Consider the following 24,162-nt stretch of genomic DNA (forward strand, 5'->3'; position numbering starts at 1 on the left):
TGTGATTTATGTCATAGAGTGTTCTGCTATGTTTTTCCCTAAGAGTTTTTGTTTGTTTGTTTGTTTGTTTTTGGCGGTATGCGGGCCTCTCACTGTTGTGGCCTCTCCCTTTGCAGAGCACAGGCTCCGGACGCACAGGCTCAGAGGCCATGGCTCACAGGCCTAGCCACTCCGCGGCATGTGGGATCCTCCCAGACCAGGGCACGAACCCATGTCCCCTGCATCGTCAGGCAGACTCCCAACCACTGCGCCACCAGGGAAGCCCTCCTCTAAGAGTTTTATAGTGCCTGGCCTTACATTTAGGTCTTTAATCCATTTTGAGTTTATTTTTGTGCATGGTGTTAGGGAGTGTTCTAATTTCATTCTTTTACCTGTAGCTGTCCAGTTTTCCCAGCACAACTTATTGAAGAGGATGTCTTTTCTCCATTGTATATTCTTGCCTCCTTTATCAAAGATAAGGTGACCATATGTGCATGGGTTTATCTCTGGGCTTTCTCTCCTGTTCCATTGATCTATATGTCTGTTTTTGTGCCAGTACCCTACTGTCTTCATTACTGTAGCATCGTAGTATAGTCTGAAGTCAGGGAGCCTGATTCCTCCAGCTCCATTTTTCTTTCTCAAGATTGCTTTGGCTATTCGGGGTCTTTTGTGTTTCCATACAAATTGTGACATTTTTTGCTCTAGTTCTGTGAAAAATGCCATTGGTAGTTTGATAGGGATTGCACTGAATGTGTAGATTGCTTTGGGTAGTAGAGTCATTTTCACAATGTTGATTCCTCCAATGCAAGAACATGGTATATCTCTCCATCTGCTTGTATCACCTTTAATTTCTTTCATCAGTGTCTTATAATTTTCTTCATACAGGTCTTTTGTCTCCTTAGGTAGGTTGATTCCTAGGTATTTTATTCTTTTTGTTGCAGTGGTAAATGGGAGTGTTTCCTTAATTTCTCTTTCAGATTTTTCATCATTAGTGTATAGGAATACAAGGGATTTCTCTGCATTAATTTTGTATCCTGCTACTTTACCAAATTCATTGATTAGCTCTAGTAGTTTTCTGGTAGCATCTTTAGGATTCTCTATGTATAGTATCATGTTATCTGCAAACAGTGACAGTTTTAGTTCTTCTTTTCTGATTTGGATTCCTTTTATTTCTTTTTCATCTCTGATTGCTGTGGCTAAAACTTCCAAAACTATGTTGAATAATAGTGGTGAGAGTGGGCAACCTTATCTTGTTCCTGATCTTAGTGGAAATGGTTTCCATTTTTCACCATTGAGAATGATGTTGGCTGTGGGTTTGTCACATATAGCCTTTATTATGTTGAGGTAAGTTCCCTCTATGCCTACTTTCTGGAGGGTTTTTATCATAAATGGGTGTTGGATTTTGTCAAAAGCTTCTTCTGCATCTATTGAGATGATCATATGGTTTTTCTCCTTCAATTTGTTTAGATGGTGCATCACATTGATTGATTTGCGTGTATTGAAGAATCCTTGCATTCCTGGGATAAACCCCACTTGATCATGGTGTATGATCCTTTTAATGTGCTGTTGGATTCTATTTGCTAGTATTTTGTTGAGGATTTTTGCATCTATGTTCATCAGTGATATTGGCCTGTAGTTTTCTTTTTTTGTGACATCTTTGTCTGGTTTTGGTATCATAGTGATGGTGGCCTCATAGAGTGAGTTTGGGAGTGTTCCTCCCTCTGCTATATTTTGGAAGAGCTTGAGAATGATAGGTGTTAGCTCTTCTCTAAATGTTTGATGGAATTCGCCTATGAAGCCTTCTGGTCCTGGGCTTATATTTATGTATATTTATACTGTTTTTTGTGTGTGTGGGTTTTTTGTTTGTTTTTTAATTGAAGTATATATGATTTACTATGTTTCAGGTGTGGAGTAAAGTGATTCAGTTATATATATATTGTTTTTCAGATTCTTTTCGAGTATAGGTTATTACAAGACATTGAATATAGTTTCCTGTGCTATACAATAGGTCCTTGTTGTTGTTTATCTACTTTACATATAGTAGTGTATATCTCTTAGTCCCAAATTTCTAGTTTATCCCTCCTCACTTCCCCCTTTAATAACCATTAGTTTGTTTTCTGTCTGTGAGTCTATTTCTATTTTCTCCACACCCTGTCCAGCATTTATTTGTAGACTTTTTGATGATGACCATTCTGACCTGTGTGCCGTGGAACCTCATTGTAGTTTTTATTAGCATTTCTATGATAATCAGCGATGTTGAGTATCTTTACATGTGCCTGTTGGCCATCTGTATGTCTTCTTTGGAGAAATGTCTATGTAGGTCTTCTGCCCATTTTTTGATTGGGTTGTGTGTTTTTTTGATATTGAGCTATACAAATTGTGTATTTTGGAAATTAAACCCTTGTCAGTTTTATTGTTTGCAAATATTTTCTCTCATTCTGTAGGTTGCTTTTTTGTTCTTTTATGGCTTCCTTTGCTGCATATACTATGTTTAATGTATATACTATGCCTAATTTAAATGGGACAACTTATATATCTGTCAAAGTGATGTGCTAGAGCTACATGGAGAATAAAATGGGAACTGTGAATAGACTGGGAAAGGTAGTGCTATGTTGGGAAAAAATGAAAATATAATAGGATAAACATGGCTTAACTATTGCAGAATATATGCTAATATAGAAAAGAAATAGTAAGAATTTCAAAGGAAGATCTGGAGACAATTAAAAGCAGATCTAGGGTTGAATAGTAATGCTACCAAAATATGAGGTGTGGAAAACGATGTGAAAGTATTTCCTTAGAATTCATTAATAACATTAATTCATGTCTTATTAGCCATCTTTCACTAGGTAAAGCTATAGTTACAAACGACCTCAAAACCTCAAAGGCTTACAGCATCAGTAAGTGACATAATTCTTGCTCCCATGGTTGTGATCAACTATGGCCCTGCTCTATATATCTTCTCATTCTGGGATTGGTTGAAGAAACAGCTCCTATTCTGGATGTGTCTTCTTTTATGCAAAGGGAACAAGCAAGAAAGTAGAAATCCACATTTTGTCTTTTATATATCTTCTCACTTCCACTGACATTTCAATGGCAAATACAAGTCATAAGCCTATCAGTGATATCATGGAACTTCAAGTCATATGGCTATGGAGAGGAACATATAATCCTTTTATTGGGAAAATAATTCAATCTACTATATGTGTCATATGCCAATAGTGTCTTCCATGGAGAATGTGAGACTATACATAAGTCTTGAAAAGTTAGAGCAAATACAGGTCAGCAGCTAAATAATTATTTAATGATGACAGGAAGGAGTCTCCATTAGCACTGACATCTCTGGCTTTTTTCCTTTGAAATTAGAGTAGGATGGATGTTTAAAGTAAAACTAATTTTCAAAAGGAACATGAGTTTTATAGAACAGGTAGAAATATGATATATGACAATAAAAATGCAAAGGGTGGACTGTGGTAATTAAAAATATAGTATTTTAATAAAGTTTTAAAATTGTTCATGAAGTAATAGATTAGGATAATTTGAAGTTGTATATTGTAATCCTTAAAGCAGCCATCAAAATAACAACCCAAAAATATAACAAAATAATTATTAGAAGAGATAAGACAAAATAAATACCATAGAATATTTGATTTTCCTAAAAAAATGGCAGAAAAGGAAACAGAGGAAAACAAAAATATTAGCTAAATATGAATTAAACACCAAGTTGGTAGACTTAAAAACAAACATATCAATAATTACATTAAAGTAAATGGACTAAATACCCTGATTAAATGTAGACATATTCAGACTAGATAAAAAAGCAAAATCCAACTATATATTGTTTACAAGGAACACTCTTTAAACATAACTTAATGAACAGGTTGAAAGTAAAAAGATAGAAACAATAAGCAAAAGAAAGCTGGTGTGGTTATCTGAATATCAGAACAAAGTAGACTTCAAGATGAATAGTGTGACCAGAGAGTAAAGGGGTGCATTTCATAATGCTAAAGGGTCACTTATTAAAGAAGATATAAGACTACTAAATGTTTATAAACCCAATATCAGAGCTCCCAAATACAAGATGAAACAAAAGAACAAAACAAAAGAGAACTAGAGACAGTTTTACTGTCACCAGTAGAGATTTTAGCACACCTTTCTCAGTAATAGATAGAACAATTAAACAAAAAATCAATACAGTTATGGGTGATTTGGACCATCAACTTAAGCTATTAATATTTACAGAAAATCACTCCCCACAAGAGGTTACAACTTCTAAGATGCACATGGAATAGTCAAGAAGATAAATCATATTCTGGCCCATAAAACACAAGTTTTAATAAATTTCAAAGGACTTAAATTAAACAGAATATTTTCTTTAACCATGATGGATAGATCACCATGAATGGATTTTTTTATAACATCTTGAACATGAGACATAGAGCTGTCAAACTCCAGAGAGATTTGTTTCAAAGCCTGGACAATCAGGCTGAGCTCTTTTCAATACTTCAGACTTTTCAGGACTTCAAAACAATTTACTCTTGCAGCTCACACAATCTACTTTTTATTTCAACTCTCATCCAGGTTGATCATTTGATTGAATTTCGCATTGGGGGGGTAGAGTAAAAAGATATAAAAGTCTTCCTACCTAACTCTAAAGTCCTTTGAATTTAATGGAACCTTATGCTATGTTTATTACTTTCCTTTTAATGTTAAGACCTTGAGTGGCTCTTGGAAGCCTGCATTTCTCTGTGTCCTTAAGACCACACAACTCTTTTGTATATTTAAAATGATTCCCAATGAATTTTGGATATTTAAATTAAAGATAAATAAAAATAATGTACCTTTGAAAACCTTCAAATATTTGGAGGTTAAAAAAATACACTACTAAATAATCCTTGGGTCAAAGAAGAAATCTTGAAGGATATTACAATATATATTTTCACAAAAATACATGAAAACACAACATATTAATATTTGTGGGATGCAGCTAAAGCAGTCTTTAGGAGAAAATGTACAGATTTAAATACCTATATTAGAAAACAAGAAAGGTATAAAATCAAGCACTTCTTCCATTTTAAGAAACTAGAAAATAAACTCTAAGTATATAGCATAAAGGAAATAATAAGAGTAAGAAGCAATAAAATAGAAAATTTAAATAGCCTTGTATAAAGAAATGAAATAATAATACCAATCCTCCACAAACTCTTTCATAAAATAGAGGAAGTAGGAACACTTCCCAACTCATATCATGAGGTCATTTTAACCATAATAATAAAACAAAATAAGAACAATACAAGAAAAGAAAATTACAGCCAGCATATCTTGTGAACCTTAGACACAAAAATACTTACCAAAATACTAGCAAAAGAAATCCAGATATATATACAAAGGGTTATATACCATGATCAAGTTTGACTTATCCCCAAAATGTGATGTTGGCTTAACATACGGAAATCAATCAACATATTTCACCACACTGACAGGTCAAGAGAGAGAAATCATGTCCACGTGGTAAAAACAAAGAACCCCAACCTCTACTTCACGTTATGCACCAAATCCAATTTTAGATAGACCATAAACTTAAATGTAAAGTAAAATTTTAAAATTAATAAAAATGGGGAATAGAATAAAGCATAGAAGAATATCTTCATGAGCTCTGAGTAGAAGACTTCTTAGAAATGACAAATCATAAAAGAAAAAATTGATTTCATCAAAATAAAAATTTCTGCACATCCACAAAAAAAAAACAAAACACGTTCAAGAAAATAGACTGAGAAAATATATCCCAATACATGTATCTGACAAAAATTTGTACCTAAAATATAGTAAAAATTTCTGTAACTCAAGAATTTTTTTAAAAAATGAATCAAACACCAAGTTGGGAGACTTAAAACCAAACATATCAATAATTACATTAAAGTAAATGGACTAAATACCCTGATTAAATGCAGACAGATTCAGACTAGATAAAAAAGTGACATTCCGCTATATATTGTTTATAAGAAACACACTTTAGACATAAGTTAAGAAGCAGGTTGAATGTAAAAAAGACAGAAACAATAAGCAAAAGCTGGTGTGGCTCTCTGAATACCATAATCCCACTGTGAGGTATTTGTCGAAGAGAAATAACTTGTGTGCACAAAAAGTCTTTTACAAGAATATTTACAACACCTTTATTCATAAATATTCAGTTATTGTTTCCAGACAATAACTGGAAACAACAACATGTACTTCAACAAGAAAATGGAAAAATAAGCTGTGGTATATTCACTCAATTGGATACCAAGCAATAAAAAGAAATAAACTACTGATACAGGCAACTACCTGAATTCATCTTAAAAACTATGATGCCAAGTGGAAGAAGTTGAACACAATAATTACATATTGCATGATTCCATTGATGTAATATTCTAAAATAGTCCATCTGTGGTGACAGATCGGATTACTGACCAGCCTATATGTAGAGACATAGTAGTGGTAGGGAAACGGCTGAGAAGGGCAGAAGCAAACTTTCTGGAATGATGGAGTTGTTCTTTGTCTTGGCATGCATTCCTCAAAATTGACTGAAAGATATGAGCATTTCACTGAATGTAAATTTTAGTGAAATTTTGAACCAAATAAATGACATTGAATAACTGTGTGTTTGAACATTATATTATTTCATCATGTTTTCAGAAATAGTATAACATAGGTTAGGAATATTATAAGAGGCCCAGGAGGCATTATAGTGAATTAGGAAGAGAACTGGGCCCAGTGGGAGGGCGCACCCACTGATTTGGGCCAGAACAAGGTCATGATAAGGGAATTTTGGTAACAATTTTCCGGATGAAACCAAGAGGGCAGGGAGAGTTCGAGAGAGAGGCAATTTGATCATCTCTTATAATGCTCCAATCCAGAATCTTCTTAAAGGGATTAATTAAATCAGTTTTAACCGTAGGGTAGCATATTAGGTGTAATATGCTTTCAGGAGCTCTGCCTCCCTTGCTCCTCAAATTTCCCTCAGTCACACGCTGTTGTTTTAGAATAAAGGGAAATAATTCTATTTTTACTTTACAACTCAAAATAAAAGTCTTAAAATGCAAGTGCACGGTTAAAATAATACTTTAGCATAAATGAATTTCATTCCTGCATAATCAGCGGATGAATGCAAATAATTAAGCACCGATCCTTCCTGTTTCTGATACTGTAAAAAGAACAGGAAAAAGGAACACTCCTGTTCAACACATACTTTCTGAGCATCTAGCGTGTGCTAAATCAATAGTGTTCAAGCTTTTGTGACTGTGACCTTTAGTAAGAAATGAAATTTACATTGCAGTGCTGGATGGATGTACATATGTATAACTAAAACAGTGTTATAAGATAAAACCTATACTTGCTAAATAAAATGCACTCTGTGTTTTCTATTCCAGTATATTCTGCTTCACGTACACAAAAATGTTTACAAAAATGCTGATAGTGACCCACTGACTCCATTGCACTACCCACTAATAAATTGTGAATTGTGATGGGGAAAATGTAGTGTTAACCTTGTTACTCAGAATGTGATCTGTGGACCAGCAGCATCAGTTACACCTCACACTTACTGAATCAGAATCTTCATTTTAACAAAACCTCCAGGTGCTTCCTGTGCACTTTAAAGTGACAGAAGTCCTGTGCTAGACATTCACTGCCTGAGGAAGATGTTTAGGCCAGAGGAAGTCTTTTCAGTATTGTTTAGGGCAGAGATTCTTAGGGATGTGTTTTTTATTTATTTTTTTATTTTTATTTTTATTTTTTTTTTGCGGTACGCGGCCCTCTCACTGTTGTGGCCTCTCCCTTTGCGGAGCACAGGCTCCGGACGCGCAGGCCCTGTGGCCATGGCTCACGGGCCCAGCCGCTCCGCGGCATGTGGGATCTTCCCGGACCAGGGCACGAACCTGTGTCCCCTGCATCGGCAGGCAGACTCTCAAACACTGCGCCACCAGGGAAGCCCAGGGATGTGTTTTTTAAAGTATACATATCCAAGCCTCGAGCCTACAAATTCAGTACCTCCTAGGATATCTCAGGGCATTTACCTAAAAAACAATACATAAATGAACAAACCAAATCTACCAGAGCTTCTGAGCCCACTCCTACTTAAGAATCTTGGTCTATAGTGTTAAATGAAGCAGTGTACTGATTTGTTTGTTTTTACAAAGGTGCAAATCTGTGCTTCAGGAAATATGGAAAGATTTTACTTTATTTTTCACTGTGATTGCTTCACATTTTATTCCCAGAACGTTTATTGATAGAGGTTTTGCTACTGCTACTTCTGGGTTTACTTCTCCGTGTGGGAGAATTTCCAAACATCTCGAGTCTACTAATAACTGCCCTTTTATAGAAATGTAATGTGACTTCCAGTAGAATTATTATTGTTAGTTTTGCTGAGGTAGCACGATTCATCCCCTGGATTACTTCCAGTAGATCCCTAACCAAGGATCCCTGCTGCGAAAGAAGATAGGGCTGCCCATAAATGGCTATAACTGTTCATTAAGGACCTTCCCGTTGTGTTAGAATGTTTCCTGAGTGATGGGAAGTTTTAGTCTAGAAGCTGCTAATCTTGCTAACACTAAAAGGCTCTCTCTCCCATTAACAGCTTCTGTGTTGCATTAATAGTAAGAAAGTGATAAAGAGATGGACCTCAGCTGTTCAGTACCCGCTGAGGTGAGGTCCCCAGCTTCCTTCTTATCCCATAGTCCACTCTAATGGTCTTGCCTGTATTAAAATAATAGAGTGGATAATAAGTGCTGTCTATTTTAGCAGAATCTAAAATTCCTTCTTCTTTCTGGGGAGGAACACCATTTTTTTAGACTTCCAATTTTAAAACTATACCATCAATACTTTTGCAATTGAAGTTGATCTGTTTAATTCATAACTTTTTAAAAGTGCAGTGCAAATCAAGTACAGGGGAAAAATTTTGCTTTGGAAAAAATAAATCTCTCTGTCTTTCCTGGAAAAACTATAAAATAGGGAACTCTCTTAGAGATGTCTTGTTCTTTTTTTTTTTCTCTGGTAAATCAAATCACTCATTTACACAGCAGTAAATTGGAAAATCAAGGAATAAAGACCTTTGCTTTTGTAAATATTAATAACTCTCATGTTAATAGACAAAGAACAAATTATGAAAATATAATATTAAAATAAAATAAGTAAGGTTAAATTTCTTAGGTTTAGGGTGCATGTTAATCAATGATGTTTTGTTAAAAACGTTATCTTATTAGACTTCATAATGCTAGGAGCCAATGCCATACTTAATTGCCTCTGTTCTTTTTCTACTGAAAATGCATAACCTTTTGCAGTGCACTTTTTAAGGATCTCTTGATTTAAACACATGTTTTTAGTATATAAGATGTCCATGGAATAAGGTTATCTATGCAGTACTTAGGTTGTTGCAATTTTTCATCTATAAGCAAAACTATTTTTGCTTCCAACTACATATTTTTTTAATTGGGTAAACAGTAATCCATCATCTCAAAAGTGTTGCTCAGATTTTTATTTCTTGAACTCAAATACTAAATTTTTTTTCTCGACTTACACTATTCTTTCCTGATTTGAAAGCTTAATTTTATAATTAGGCTGTATATAGTATATTTTTACACTTGTAATTTATGTGTATAAAAAGGACCAATATCAATAATCATCATCAGTGACAGTATATATTTTTTAAATGAAATATATGTTCATAGCCTTCATAGAAGAAATCACTATGATGAGCTCTGTGCAACATTTATGTAAGATTAAAGAAATTACTGTAAAAACCAATTAAAAGATGTTTTCTAAAAACACAATTAATATATTTTTCCTTATAAGTACTTAGCATCTTGGGGGGGGGAAAGACATATCTAAAAAGTCAAGGCTGCCCATCTAAATTTTTTTAATTATGTATTAAAGCCTTTTAATGAAAAAAATTTATAATTTAAGAATGAGAAAATGTCAAGTATTTTTTTTTTATAGACACTAGGTTTTTTCTCTAGGCAAGTAACAATCTAAATCCCTTTTAATTAAGTAACTTTCATATGGTCTATTAGCCAAACAATTTTGATAAATCCAGTACACTCTCGTTTGTTTTATTTTTCTTGTAAAAAGAATTATTCACCACATACCAATGGCTAGCATATTATTGTTAATATTCTTCAAATTTAGGGAAGAAGGGAGCCGAATATGATGATCTTAATGGAGCTCCAATAGCAAAGAATTCCATTGGAAAAGTAGCAGGTTTCATATAGAATAGTCTTGAAGTTGTTGGTATTGTGCACACTTATCTGAATTCTTTTTGTTCCCTTTCTTCTGTCCTATAGTCCATGAAGGCTCAGGAGAAACCAGCCAAAAGGAGACATCCACCTGTGATATTTGCCAGTTTGGTGCAGAATGTGATGAAGACGCTGAGGATGTCTGGTAATGTGCTATTTTATTCTTTTAAAGAAAATAATGACAATAATTAATTTATTTTTACTTTATCAATTATTTGCTAAAAGAAGACATTTTCAGCAGTTTTTTTTTTTATCCAGTTCTCATGGAGGTAAAAAATGAGGGCTACAATAACAGCAAGGACTTTCTGAAGCTGAACTAAAAGTTGGGTCAGCCAAGCAGCTGCCCAGGGCATTACTTGATAAGGTACAATAAGATATCACCGATACCCCCAAATATTGTCAATATTAAGAGATGGAGAGAAAAATCATACTTATCAGAACATCTCTCAAAAAGCATGGTCAAGAAACAATGGATAGTTGCTAATCTGCTCCTAAAATGGTGGATCTGGGCAACTGCACAGATTTTACTTAAAGGGTATACATATGCACTTCCATAGCTGAATTAGGGAGATGGTAGGGCAAGGAATAATCTTTGAGCCACCCCGTAGAATCAACTTCTCCCTTCACCCAAGCAATATTCAGCTTCTCCTGTAAAGATATGCTGAACAGATTATGAATAATATTCATTATTTGAATGGGTCCCAAAATGTTAGCCTTCTAGGGCAGCCATGTGTATTGGTCCTACCCTGATCTCATACCTAAAGTGAGCAACCCAAAGGTCTCTGTATGGCATGACAGTGGAAAGAGGCAGACTCTCTTTCTTTCTATCTCTCTTTTACACACATACCTTTCAGAAAAACAACCAGGTGTCCTTTCATTTTTTTTTCAATATGCAGACTGTGTTTGCCTAGAGCAGTTAACAATCATTTTGATCAAAGTAGGTAAGGGAGTAAATCTTAAATGTTCTCACCACACACACAAAGTATTGGTAATTATGTGAGGTGATGGAGGTGTTAGCTAACACTATGGTGGTGATCACATTGCAATGTATAAGTGTATCAAACACGTTGTATACCTTAAACTTATGCAATTTTATATGCCAATTATATCTCAGTAAGTTGAGGGGAAAACACAATCATTTTCATCAGACTTTTGTGGGTGGAGGGGGCAATTCATCTAAGAAACAGAAAGAAAAAATTAAGGCAGGATAATTTTGGCAAGAATGAAACAAGCTGCACTTGAAACATTTTAGAATATTTTTGAATGTAGATTAAATTGAGGATTCCAACTGAGCAAACTGAGATTCTCAGGGTAAATTGACTAGGTACTTACAATAAACACTGCTATTGACTAGCCACGTGAAATAGCCACCCATTAATAAAAGCAGATATCAGTAGGATTTCCATACCTGTTAAACATTTCTAGCCAATGGTCAGCTAGGAGTCAAGTCAGGGAGTGTATGCACTGGTTTGACCATCTTGAGGTAAACAGACATATGTTTTCTTAAGAACCTCCTGGACATCTTAATGGCTGATGAACTTTATGGTTCCCAAACCTGGCTGGGAATTTTTAAAACACATCGATTCTTTAGTTCCATGTCAAAATTAACGAATCAGAATTTCAGAGAAGTGAGGCTTAAAACTTTACTTGTCTAAAACTCCCCCAGATGGTTGTATAAATACTGCTCTAAGATAAATGACTGACTCAGAGGATCTTTCTCCTCCCTAAATGCTTTAAGGCTCTGTAGAGTCCTAGTCATTATATATTAAGACACATTGATAAGAAATGTATCCTTAAAATATCTTGTTTTAATGTTTGCTGATGACTACATCTGTAGCTCAACTTTATTTTTAATGCTGTAAATTATCTTGCTGTCAGCTATTTTACTTTTTAAAAATTCACATGGGTCCTTAATTTTTTCTTAAGAATTTTCCATTCCCCACTCTTTAATGATCACCTTTAAGTGACACGGTTTCAGTTTACAACTGCAAAGATTTAAGAACTGAGACAATAATAGCAGATAAAAATTACTGATTTCTTACTATGAGCTTAGTCTATTTGTATGCATTCTTTTTTTTTCCTCAGTTATCTTCAAAATACCCTAGAGTAGATCCTATTATGATCACTTTACAAAGAGGAAACTGAGTTTTAAAATGTTTAAGTGGCAGAGCCAAGATGAAGATAGTAAAAGTAAAAGGTGAAAGTAACTAGAGGATGTTAGCATAACAATTCAACCAAAGATGCAATTAAAGTATTTCTTTCCTGTCATGTCTGGAATAATGAGATGGCCAGATTGCAGGCAGCTTAGATCCAGTGACTGAAGACCTGCAGGGTTAGAGCTGGTGACAAGAGAGAAGCTTGCAGCAGGCAATGGTAAAATGTTCAGGCAAGCAGTGTCACTCCTGGTATTCTAGCAAAAGTTCAGATCTCTGGTATACAGGACAAGGAGATTTGGGCAAGGTGAGTGGCATCAGAAAGATTCAACAGCCATGGGTACTGGAGTTAGGAAAAGAAATTCGGATACAAAGGGAGCAAGGAGAAGGATAAGGCAGAACCTCAGTCATCAAGGAATTGGAAAGCTAATCAGGGGCAGATACTGGATAGATACCCACCTACCAGAACTGGTGTACAAAGCCAAGCCTTGGCTACAAAAGGCTGGGACAAGCCCCTAGATCTCAGAAATAAATTACAAGGTCAGAATGAAGCCAGCAGCAAGGATGACTGGTTGCTGAATCAGTTAGCTTTTGGCTAGGACATCTTGTATGCCCCCAGCCTAGAGATGAGATTAGTTCCAAAATGCAGAATAAGGCTGAACCTCCAGATGGGGCTAAGTGGCCATAGCTGTGAAGATTAGAGGGATGCAGGGGGCAGGGAGCCAAGAAGATCATTATACCTCCCAGGCAAGAATGAAAAGTTGTTAGCGTTCAAATAAAATGTACTTAAAATGTCCAATGTAAGCAAAAAGGAATGGTGCTGAAATGATAAGCATATTGATTTTCATTTACATAAATACCTTTGCACGTTAACATACTGTATTTAGTTATGGCCATGAAGGGCAGACTGGAAACAGCTGAAGGACACAAGAATAAAGCAATAAATGAAATTAAATAGTCATGGAATGAAAGAGGCTATAAAGTAAGAAGCAATAGGGGAGGGATCTGACTCTAGTACTAGTCAACTGAATCAGCGGAGCTTGATGTGCTATTGATTCTGGATGAAACCATGGCCAGGTCCTCTCACAAACATAAAATACTGCATATGCTATGTGGGAACAAAGAGTATAAGTCAGTGTTTAGTTTTATTTTTTCCCTTGACATTAACTAAACTACAATTTTATGCATACAAATTCCTCAACCATACATTATGAAATAATAACAAGATGTGGATAAGTAGTACTGAGAAATAATGTTAATATTGAAACAAATGTAAAAGATTAATTCCTGATTTTTCTTTAACCCTAGCCTAAGAAATTAATATTTTACATTTTACCACAAGGGGTAAATCTAGCTATTCAAAGATGTTCAGGTATTTTCTAGATGAAGGTAAACCTTTGTTAGAATTAAAAAGCCAGCACACAATCAGCTTATCTTGTTTTCATAGTTAGATGAGTTTTTGAGTCAAGAAGCAAGGTACATTGGACACGGGAAAGAAAAGAAATAATAAATGGGGGAAGGGTAAGGAGAGTAGAGGAAAAGGAGAAAAAATAATAGAGGATGACATTGATAAACCATGATACTAATAATGTAAAATTAATGCCTTTATTTTGAGAAAAACAGATGGTTTATAAGCTTATACAAGCTCCTCCCTTATGTTCTATGATTTCCTTTCAAGGTTTTTCTCTTGCCTTTTTCTTCTTCTTATGGAGAACATCAAGGCTCTAGAAATAAGAAAATGGTCAGATTTTCTCAATAGGAAAGAAAGACCATTGCTACAAAAGATTCTTCAGTTATAGATATTTACCTATGTGTAGGAAAGGATCATGCTTTCAAAAGAGGTTAAAAGTCCACATGGTAAGTGGTCCACACCACAGATATATCAACTCTCATATCAAGGCATCTCTTTATTTAGGATGGACCTCAAAATAATTGGAACACCAGTGCAAAGGGATATGCATGCCTATTTATGGGGAAAGGGTTAAAAGGCAAAGAAAAGAAAGGCTTAAAAGATAGTTTCTCTTTATATCTAGACTGAAAAAAGGTCAAAACTAATATATTTATACATCAAAGAGACTCTCAGATACCTCCTGCCAAGTATAATTTATAAAGAAAAAGAAAGGCTTCTAAGTCAAACGTAATAAATTTGACTCATAGCAAAGTAATAAAGCCCCATCTGACAGTACTGGGAATACTAACTTATGATTTCAACAAATATTTCTGATACTTGCTTGGTTTTAGAAACAGCTTTATATTCCCTTAATTATCTTACCTGGTAAATTATTTCAGTAAGTCCAAAGTAGGTCAGTAGTAACTCTTTGCACTGGGAACTAGTCCTAAGAAGTAATTATCCTAGAACTTTCTGTTGGTCCTGTCAGTCAGAAGTAGTTCAGAGCCCTGGGGTTGATACTTGATTTAATATAAGAAAAGAGCAAGTTGATAGCTGGGTCTGATCATAGAAATGACTGGGTATGAAATTGGCTGCAGGCCTAACATTTCCAGGGTATCAAGATAGATCAAGGAAGGGAGCACAGGTGTAAGAGCAGATACAGCTGGGTGACAAATGACATAAGGGGACGACTTAAATCATTATGTGTATTTGCTTCATATGTATGCTTTATAGCTCCTGTGCCCATTTTAACTTTGCTCTTGTATTATTCTCAACATGCCACTTAGGCACCATTAACGAAATCATATTGGCTTAAGTGCTATTAATTCCTCAGTAGTCATTCATTTTGTCTTTGAAAGCATTAATAATGTTTTCCAGTTTTAGTGCATCACATCCCTGTGTTTGACTGCAATGGTAAGAGAGGAGAAAAGCAAAGTAGTTCAGTAAAAAGAGTTCAGAAGAGAAAATGAATGGGCATCTACTTTTTCCTTGATTTCATTGATGTTCCATAACTGAAACAGGGTGTGAGATTTGGTATTACTTTTGTGAGCCTCTCTTACAAAGACAGTTTAGTGTGAAGTCTTTAACATCTTGCTCCTTTGATCTAAGAAGTCTCCTTTTCACTAGGAAGACTGTGTGTTGCTGGCATCATTCCCACCTTTAATGCTTTTTGGACTGTAGAGAGTCATGAATATTTGAAGTGGGGCTATGGTCAAGGATGATCCTTGGCACTAGATTTCACCATACATATAAGCAAATTAGGCATCAGTATTGGGTTATGAGTTTGATAGGGAAAAATAAGACACCTCTGAGTCTTAAGATTTAGAAATGATTTTTTAAAAACTACTACTGGTCGACAATTGAACAAAAAAGATTGTGTTGCAGTTGGAAAGTTTCCAACTGTTTTCTACTAAGTAAAAATAATATAATTTGGGGTTGTATGTGGGATCTAAAGAAGAAGATGCTGATTAGTCACAGAATTTTACTGAACTACGAGTTCATTCTGTCTTCCCCTAGGGTGTTTTCTTTATATTGATTTCCTTTACTCTCTTGCCTTAGAACTGTAAAAGCAGTTACCATAATTAGGACTGGCTTCTAATGTGAGTTTACTCATGGAGAGAATAAAACACACACACACACAAACAGAAAATAGGTCTGTCTAGTCCAGAAAATCTAAGGTTTTGGTGGGTTGTAGGTTTTATGATAAAACCTTCTTAGTTCTAAGACTCCTGTCGTTAAGATGCTGCCTCCCTCAAATTGCCTTTCCTTCACCATGAAGACAGTGTTTTTGCCTCTGAAAACTGCCATAGTGTTGTCTGTTTGTATAGATGGAGTCTGAAGAGTAAAAACGTCTCTCTTTCCTTTAATACTTCCATTTGCCCAGAAACTTTTTCCAGAGAAGAGGGCAATATACAGCTTCTGCTGTATATTTGGGGAAACACACCTCTTTCCACTCCCATAATTTCAAGAGAAAAATGCTGACATTTTTAGCAAATCTATGGCTTAATGTAAAAACTTGAGTTTGATTTTATTTCCTTCTTTTATGTATTTATCCACCTATCTTAAACAAGAAAAAATAATTTGTACTTTTAAAAAATTTCACACAATTTAGAAGTGCAATTATAAATAAGACTAGTATTTGTAACATGGTCTGTACAATGGTCTGTGCCTACAAATGCCATGTCTGTGACTCAGACTTCCCTATGCCAATAGCTGCCAATAAATTGCCAAGTCTACAAACTGAATCTAAACACTTTAAGTGTTACTTAGAAAGATGAATAAATAACGATGCCACTTCAAATGCACAGCAGGCCATTCCAAAAAAAGACAAACAATAAAATATACAACGAACCCACCCTCCAAATTTGGGTTGAGCTTTGTGAAAAGTAAGATTTTTTAAATAAAACTGAAATTTGAAAATAAATCATGGTCTTTCAAACAAAGACATACCTCAGGTCTTCTATGTACTGGGCTACTTTACTTAGAAAGGAATTGGATTTTCACATAAGTTCTGAAGAGTCTTTTGAATTTTTCTCAGTAATTATGTATGCCTCAACTGTGCTAGTTATCACACAATGATTAAGGAAACTTAGTTAGGATGTGATGGGTGCAAATGTGGATCTGGTGTAGAGTATCGAAAAATACAGGAATAAAATATTGAAAACTTTAATACGTTTTATATGTTTTTGCAATTTTTATTTAGCTCAGACAGTAGAAATCAGGTAACTTCGATTTTATATAAAAATAATGAAATATTACATGAAGGCAGAACAAAGGAAACAAAACTCCAAAGCATAGATTGTATTTCTCCCACTAACTTAACTGTTTTCATTACTTGTTTCTCTTTTACCTGCTTGTGTAGACTATACCCTGCTACTCCTGCCTTACTTCTGGTGCTCACTCACCAAACTCTCACCCACAATTTTGTGTTGAGTTTTCTAAGTCTCAGTTTCTAGTATATTCCGAGTCAGAGACTCCTGTGCCTTAAAATCAGGAAATACACGCTCCATGTTCCAACATTACAACATAACATCCCAGTCTCAGAGATAAAAACATGAATCTCATTGTGATCATCAAAAGATGACAGACTTTTCACAAGCATGTGTTTCCTATGCGGCAGGTACCATGGTAATGTTTACATTCATGGAGCCATTTAATCCTCCTGCTAATCTTATGAAGTTAGATACACTAATAACTCCCATTTTACATGGAAGGAGACACAGAGAGGTTAAGCAAACCACCCAAAGCCAAAGAGTAAGTGGAAGAGCTAGGATTTGAACCCTTCCAGGCTGACTGCAGACACCATGCTCTTAACCACCACTCATTGTCTTCTCATATGTTTAATAACATAAATTATGTGTCTGCATGTGTGTGTGTGTGTGTGTGTAGCATGCATTAGGTGTATACCATACACGTATAACATGTTGGATATATTCAGCACAGACTTTAACACTTTTTTGTTGTTGAGATAGAAAATACAACCACTTTGTGATAAAGTCTTCCACTAACAGGTTCACATCACCTATGATGTCCTTTGAAATATTTTTTTCCCATTAGATATATACACCTTATTTTTTGCAGACTGTGTGGGTTTTATGTGATTTTTGTAGAGGTATCGAATTATTATCTATGGAGAATATCCTTATGACTATATGTGTGCCCAATTAGGTTGAGAAGGTTATTAACCATGAGGTTGCAGAGAAGAGACATATCTTCACCAAAACCTGGTTCTTTGAGCTGTTTCAATTTGCTTGTTTTGAGTAAGGCAATAGCAACTCTGATTATGAAACAGGATGAACGTTATTTATATTTATAACTAGTGACAGGCTTTAGATTTTTATCCAGAAAAGAGGCATATAACATGGAGAGTCGCCATTATAATACTCCCCCTTCCTTTAATGCTGGTGCCACCACTAGCAATATTTCAAAGGGCTACGCAAAAGGCAGAGGAGCATTGGGGAACCCAAAAGAGCACGGGCACTGCTCAGTAAGCCATGTGTTAAGAAAGGTGGGACTTCATTCCTCAGTATCTTTGGGAATAGCTGATGGACTACATGCTCCTTTCCAAGTGGTAAAGGAAGGCTTATTACAAATGCATATTCTTGCTACAAGAATAGAAATTATGAGGGAAGAAAGAGAAAAAGAAAGAGGGAAGAATCACCAAATTAAATGGCAAATAAATATGGCCCATATGCCAGTGGATTTTAATCCCTATCTTAGTACAATGCTCTGCTACATCTTTTTATTTAACACTTAAAAATATAATGCCAAGCCTCTTATTTCCCAATCTAATATATGTTTTAATGGTTACATTAAAATGGAATTTGCTGTGGCTTTTTCTGATTATAAAAGTTGCACATGTTTATCATAGAAATTTCAAAAGCCTAGAAATATTACAATGTCATTCCACCATTCCAAGATAATTACCATAAAATTTGGAGGTGTGTCTGTGTGTGTACATGCACATGTGTGTGTATGTATTTTTGATGAGTCGAATCATATTTTATATATCAACAAAGCCTCTCTCTTGAAAATTTTACTTAACATTGAGGTTGTGCTTGGAGATTGTTACAAATGCTAAACAAATTTATGAGTAATATATTTAGATTTGAACATAATTTCTGTGGGCCCAAATTCTAATTATTCTTTCAAAATTTTTGCCTTTCTCAAGACACATGGAGTTGAGGGCAGGGTCCTAACATTTGCAATCTAAAGAATTTACCAAAACCTAAATCCCCTCTAAGTCTACCTTAGACATTTTTCTTGGTTAACTCCAAGAGGTTAGACTGTATGTGTACTGAAAACACTTCCTTTGTCTGTATCCAGAGCATTCATAATAAATAGCTTTCTGAGGTATAAGTATTATTTACTGAGAAAGTGTCCTCCCACAGGTGTTTTAAATTGGGTAGAAACTGCTCCTGGCCTTCAGTGGTTTACTCCCAAATAGTAATATACTGTATATGTTGGTTCATCTAAACAACAAATCAGCAAGCAGTCCTCGGTAGCCCACATCAGTCTGTTCCAGAAATATGCCCCTATAAGCAGTATGTGTAATATCTAATAAGTGATTGAACAAATTATAAAATTATATGCAACAATTATATGCAAATCAATACTGCTGAAGAACTAAATGCTTATTATAGTATAAAGAAGAAAATAAATAAAGGAAACAAATATGTTTTTTCTAGCTTCCCCCCAATGCAAAGTAAAATTAATCAGGAGTGGGTCCATTCATCCCTTCACTACTAAGCTATGAATGAAACATAAGAACTCAGGACTATGCACTTGGGACAAGTGATCTTCTGAAGTTTGTTTACCACAGCTCTTTTTTATTCATTGCAGTCTTTTCAAAGTCTTTACATAATAGTTTACTCTGTTCTCTGAACTCATGCTAAAATGAGCTTTCTATAATCAAAATTGTATTATTCAGGGTAATAAAAGTAATGCTAGGTTCCAACTAATCATAAGTGCCTATAATCAGCAGATATTAAAAGATGTACATCAGGGAGAAGTGTGCAACAATTGGGGAAAAAGCAAGAAATGAAGTAAAATATTATCTTCACTTTAGCAGAAATTAGTGATGTATTTCTGTTTAAACATTGATATGTACATAAATGTGATACTTTAAGACATTCAAATATAACATCAAATTATCAATTATGACAAAGAAATTAAAATATTATATTTGAATGAAGTATGCAGTTTAATTTTAATTGAATATGTTTTTCCTTCTCTAAAAGGTTTGTTGATTTGGGAAAAAGAAAATACAACAGATACGCTTGCATTACAGTGACACTGGATGGTCAGACTTGGGAGGGGAAATAAATAAAAAGAAGCCCTGTATTGATCAATATATCTGTACCTGACATTTTTGTGTATTATTACATGCTTAGGAGATATGTTATGGTATGTTTTACACTGAATTCATAAGTCTTTTAACAATTGTCTTTTGTTGGAGAAAGTATTTCCCTTTTGAGATGCACATGGCATTAAGGGACAGCCAGATGAAAAGGGAAACCTTCTAACATATTAAAACCTAATTCTTTTCAGACTACTTTCTCCTCTCCTTTGATCCTCTGGTATCTCTAGGATGTAGTTAGGGCAGGTAATGTCTTCATTTGACAGATAAATACACGAAGCCCCTGGGAATTCTCCGACGGTCCAGTGGTTAGGACTCCATGCTTCCACTGCATGGGGCATGGGTTTGATCCCTGGCTGGGGAACTAAGATTCCACAAGCTGCACAGTGTGGCAAAAAAAAAAAAAAAAAAAAAAATACATGAAACCCCTGAAAGGTTAAGGGTAATCAACATGTAGTAAAGGGAAGGGCTCAAGTGATTTATGCTACTCTCACATCAAAGCTACCCAAGAGAGATTTTAAAAAGAGAGAGAGAAGAGTTGGTATGACATAGTGGAAAGACCACTGGGTTCAGAGAAGTGAGGTTTCATCTTGGATAAAATCACATCATTTCCCTTGGTCTCTGTTTTTTTTTTTTCCTATAAATGAATTAGATTACATAGATAATTAGATAGATAGATAGATTTACAGTCATTTTGTAATACAATTCACATAAAGCTCATTCATTTAAAGTATACAATTCAATTGTTTTTAGTATATTCACCAAGTTGTGCACCCATCAGCACAATTTCATAATACTTTTATCACTTCAAAAAGAAACTTGTACACTTTAGCAGCCCCTCCCCATTTCCTCCCCAAGTTTCCCTCCTCCATCCTTAGGCAACAACTAATCTACTTTATGTCTCTATAGATTTCCTTATTCCAACATTTCATATAAATGGAGTCATTCAACAGGTGGTCCTTTGTGACTGGGCTTCTTTCACTTAGAATGTTTTCAAGGTTCATTGTATCATGTATCAGTATTTCATTTTTTGACTGATGAAAAGTATTTAATTGTGTGGCTATACCACATTTTGTTTATGCATTTATCAGTTAGTTGATGAACATTTGGGTTGTTTCCAATTTTGGGTTCTGATGAATAATGCTGTTATGAACATTTGTATACAAATTTGTGTGTTTGTATATGTGTGTAAGGTACAAGTTTTAGTTTGGACATGTGTTTTTATTTCTCTTGGTATATACCTACGAGTAGAATTGTTAGATTAAATGGTAACCTCATGATTAACTTTTTGAGACACTGCCAGACAGTTTTCCAAAGTGGCTGCACCATTTATATTTCTAGCAGCAATGTATGAGGATCCAAATTTCTCCGCATCCTTGCCAACACTTATTATTACCATCTTTTTTAATAATACAATCCAAGTGGGTATAAAGTGGTATCTGACAGTGGTTTTGATTAACATTTTCCAGATGGCTAATTGTGTTGAATCTCTTTTCAGTGTGCTTACTGATCATTTGTATGTCTTCTTTGGTTAAACATCTCTTCAGATTTTTACCCATTTTTTAATTGAGGTATTTATTTATCACTGAGTTGTAGGAGGTTTTTTTTTTTAATTGTAGGTATAAGCCTCTTACCAAATATATATGATATGCAAATAGTTTCTCCTTTCTGTGGAGTTGTCTTTTCACTTTTGTGGCAATACCTTTCAAAACACAAAAGTTTTTAATTTTGATGAATTTCAATTTGTCTGTCTTTCGTCACTTGTTTTTGGTGTTACAACTGGGAAGGTTTTGCTTAGCCCAAGGTCACAAAGAATTACTCCTATATTTTCTCCTAAGGGATTTATAGCTTTGGCTCTTATATTTAGGTCTCTGATTCATTTTGAGTTAATTTTTTATATGGAGGGAGGAAAGGGTCAAGAATCATTTTTTAACTTGTAGATAATCAGTTGTTTCAACACCATTTATTGAAAAAACTATTCTTTCTCCATTGAATATTCTTGGCACCCTTGTAGAAAATCAATTGACCCTGTATGTGAGGGTTTATTTTTGAGCTCTCATCTTATTCCATTGATGTATATGTCTATCCTTATGCCAGAATAAACTCCATTTTCTCATAGGTAAAATATAGGAAATAAGGGTGTTGGTCTAGATAATGTCCATGTTTCTTTTGAATTCAAACATCACCTAAGATAGGAACAGAATTACTGTGAGCTACATAGACCTACTTCACAAGCATCCCCAGTGGCCCCAGTGGCATTGTTCCTCTTTCCTTTTCAACCTAAAATTTTTACTATCAGTTTTAAATTAGAAAAGATGGTCTATTGTGTCCAGAAGGTAGCATTTACAACTCTGTATTTTAACCCTCATGCAGAAATAAGATTTTCACACTGGCTAATCATCTCTTTAGAAAGCACAGAAAACAGGAGGCTCTTCAAAGTATATGAATCAGTGGTGGCAAAAGGTAGAAATACAATGAAGTTATTTAAATAAGAGAAAAAATTCAAGAATTTAATAATAAAACAATGTTGAGGAGAAGAAAAAAGGAGAAAAGTAGGATAGAAAAAGTAATTTTAAAGAAAAATCAAACTAAGAGAATATGCTAAAACCATATTTCTGAGTATCCCTGATTCAAGGTAAGGAAGAAAAAGAATAATTCTCATGATGTAATTAGAAAAGACACTACTAGTTCGTCAAAAGATACTTTAACAAGTTCTGAACTCCACAAGGATTTATACTCTATGACTTTAATAACATTTTGAACAAAATAAAATACAACATCCTTGATAACTCCCTTATAAATTATACAAAATTACTTATATTGGATCTTAATGTAATGTATTAATGATATAATTCTAAAGTTGTGAGATTATATCTGTAGAGGTGATTCTCCGTAAGACCTGAATAATCATATCCAGATATGTTATTGTTATGGTATTTGATTCGGTGCAGGGTTAAAACAAGATCGATGGCCAATGTGTCTGTTAGTCTTTTTCTCTTAATTATTGTTATCTCAGGCAGAGATTAGGCAGAACTGCTAAAATATTTCATATGAGTTTCTAGGATTATAGTTCCCAAGTACAGACAACAAAACTAAGCAGTTGTTGAGAGAGAAATTATTTGTTCAAGCAGCAGAGAAAGGAAGAGTGCCAGGTCTTCAGATGGTCCTAGAAGAGTGTTTCTTGAACTGTTCTCTGATTTACTCTAAGCCATTTATGAACAAATTGGAAATCAGATGACTCGGTTTGTGACAATAAACTGTCATTTCCTTATATCATTTTTTTCTGTAAATACTTTATTTTACTATTAATTAAGAATAAAAGATGTGGTTGTTACACAAGTTCATGCAAAGTGGGAAAACATTGATCAGATTTTTAAGACAAATATCCTAGCTTTGATCATATTTAGTTAAAAGTTTATAAGTAGAAATGAGAAGTAAAGATAAAAATATGCAAAACAATAGCAATATATCATAATATAGAGCCTAACAATTATAATTATGGGTTTAGAATATGAAATGTGACATAAGAGATACAGTTGCTTATACAACTTCCTACTATCAATTCTGCTTTTTCTATTTTTCCTCAGATAATCAATATATAACCAATGATTTGCTAGATATATTTGACTCTATATTTTTTAAATCTTCATAATGGGATTTGTAGTCCTTTATTAGTATAATCAAGCTTCTGGGAATTTTAACCCACTTACTCATTGATTGCACCTTTTTTCCCCAAATTTTGTTTGTCCCAAATCAAAGTGTAGTTTCAAATTAATATCTTGTACTGCAGTGTTAAAAGAGAAAAACATCTTTGCACTAAGGATGAAACAACACGTGGTAATAAAGTACAGTGCACGAGGTCAGTAGGCTTGCATTTTCCTTTTTTCTTTTTTTAACGTTTTTATTCGAGTATAATTGCTTTACAATGGTGTGTTCGTTTCTGCTTTATAACAAGGTGAATCAGTTATACATATACATATATCCCCATATCTCTTCCCTCTTGCATCTCCCTCCCTC

General features: G+C 34.5%; 1 protein-coding gene across 1 annotated transcript in view; it reads left to right on the top strand.

The window, feature by feature from the left end:
• TMEFF2 (transmembrane protein with EGF like and two follistatin like domains 2) overlaps positions 1–24,162 on the top strand; it is a 255,358-nt gene that overhangs the window by 127,054 nt on the left and 104,142 nt on the right. Inside the window, exon 5 of the mRNA XM_082631231.1 lies at positions 10,293–10,389. Coding sequence (XP_082487357.1) covers positions 10,293–10,389 — 97 coding nt within the window. The remainder of the gene's footprint in view (positions 1–10,292; positions 10,390–24,162) is intronic.

Source organism: Mesoplodon mirus (genome assembly GCF_964341445.2).
Source record: "Mesoplodon mirus genome assembly, chromosome: 8".
Lineage (NCBI taxonomy): Eukaryota > Metazoa > Chordata > Mammalia > Artiodactyla > Ziphiidae > Mesoplodon > Mesoplodon mirus.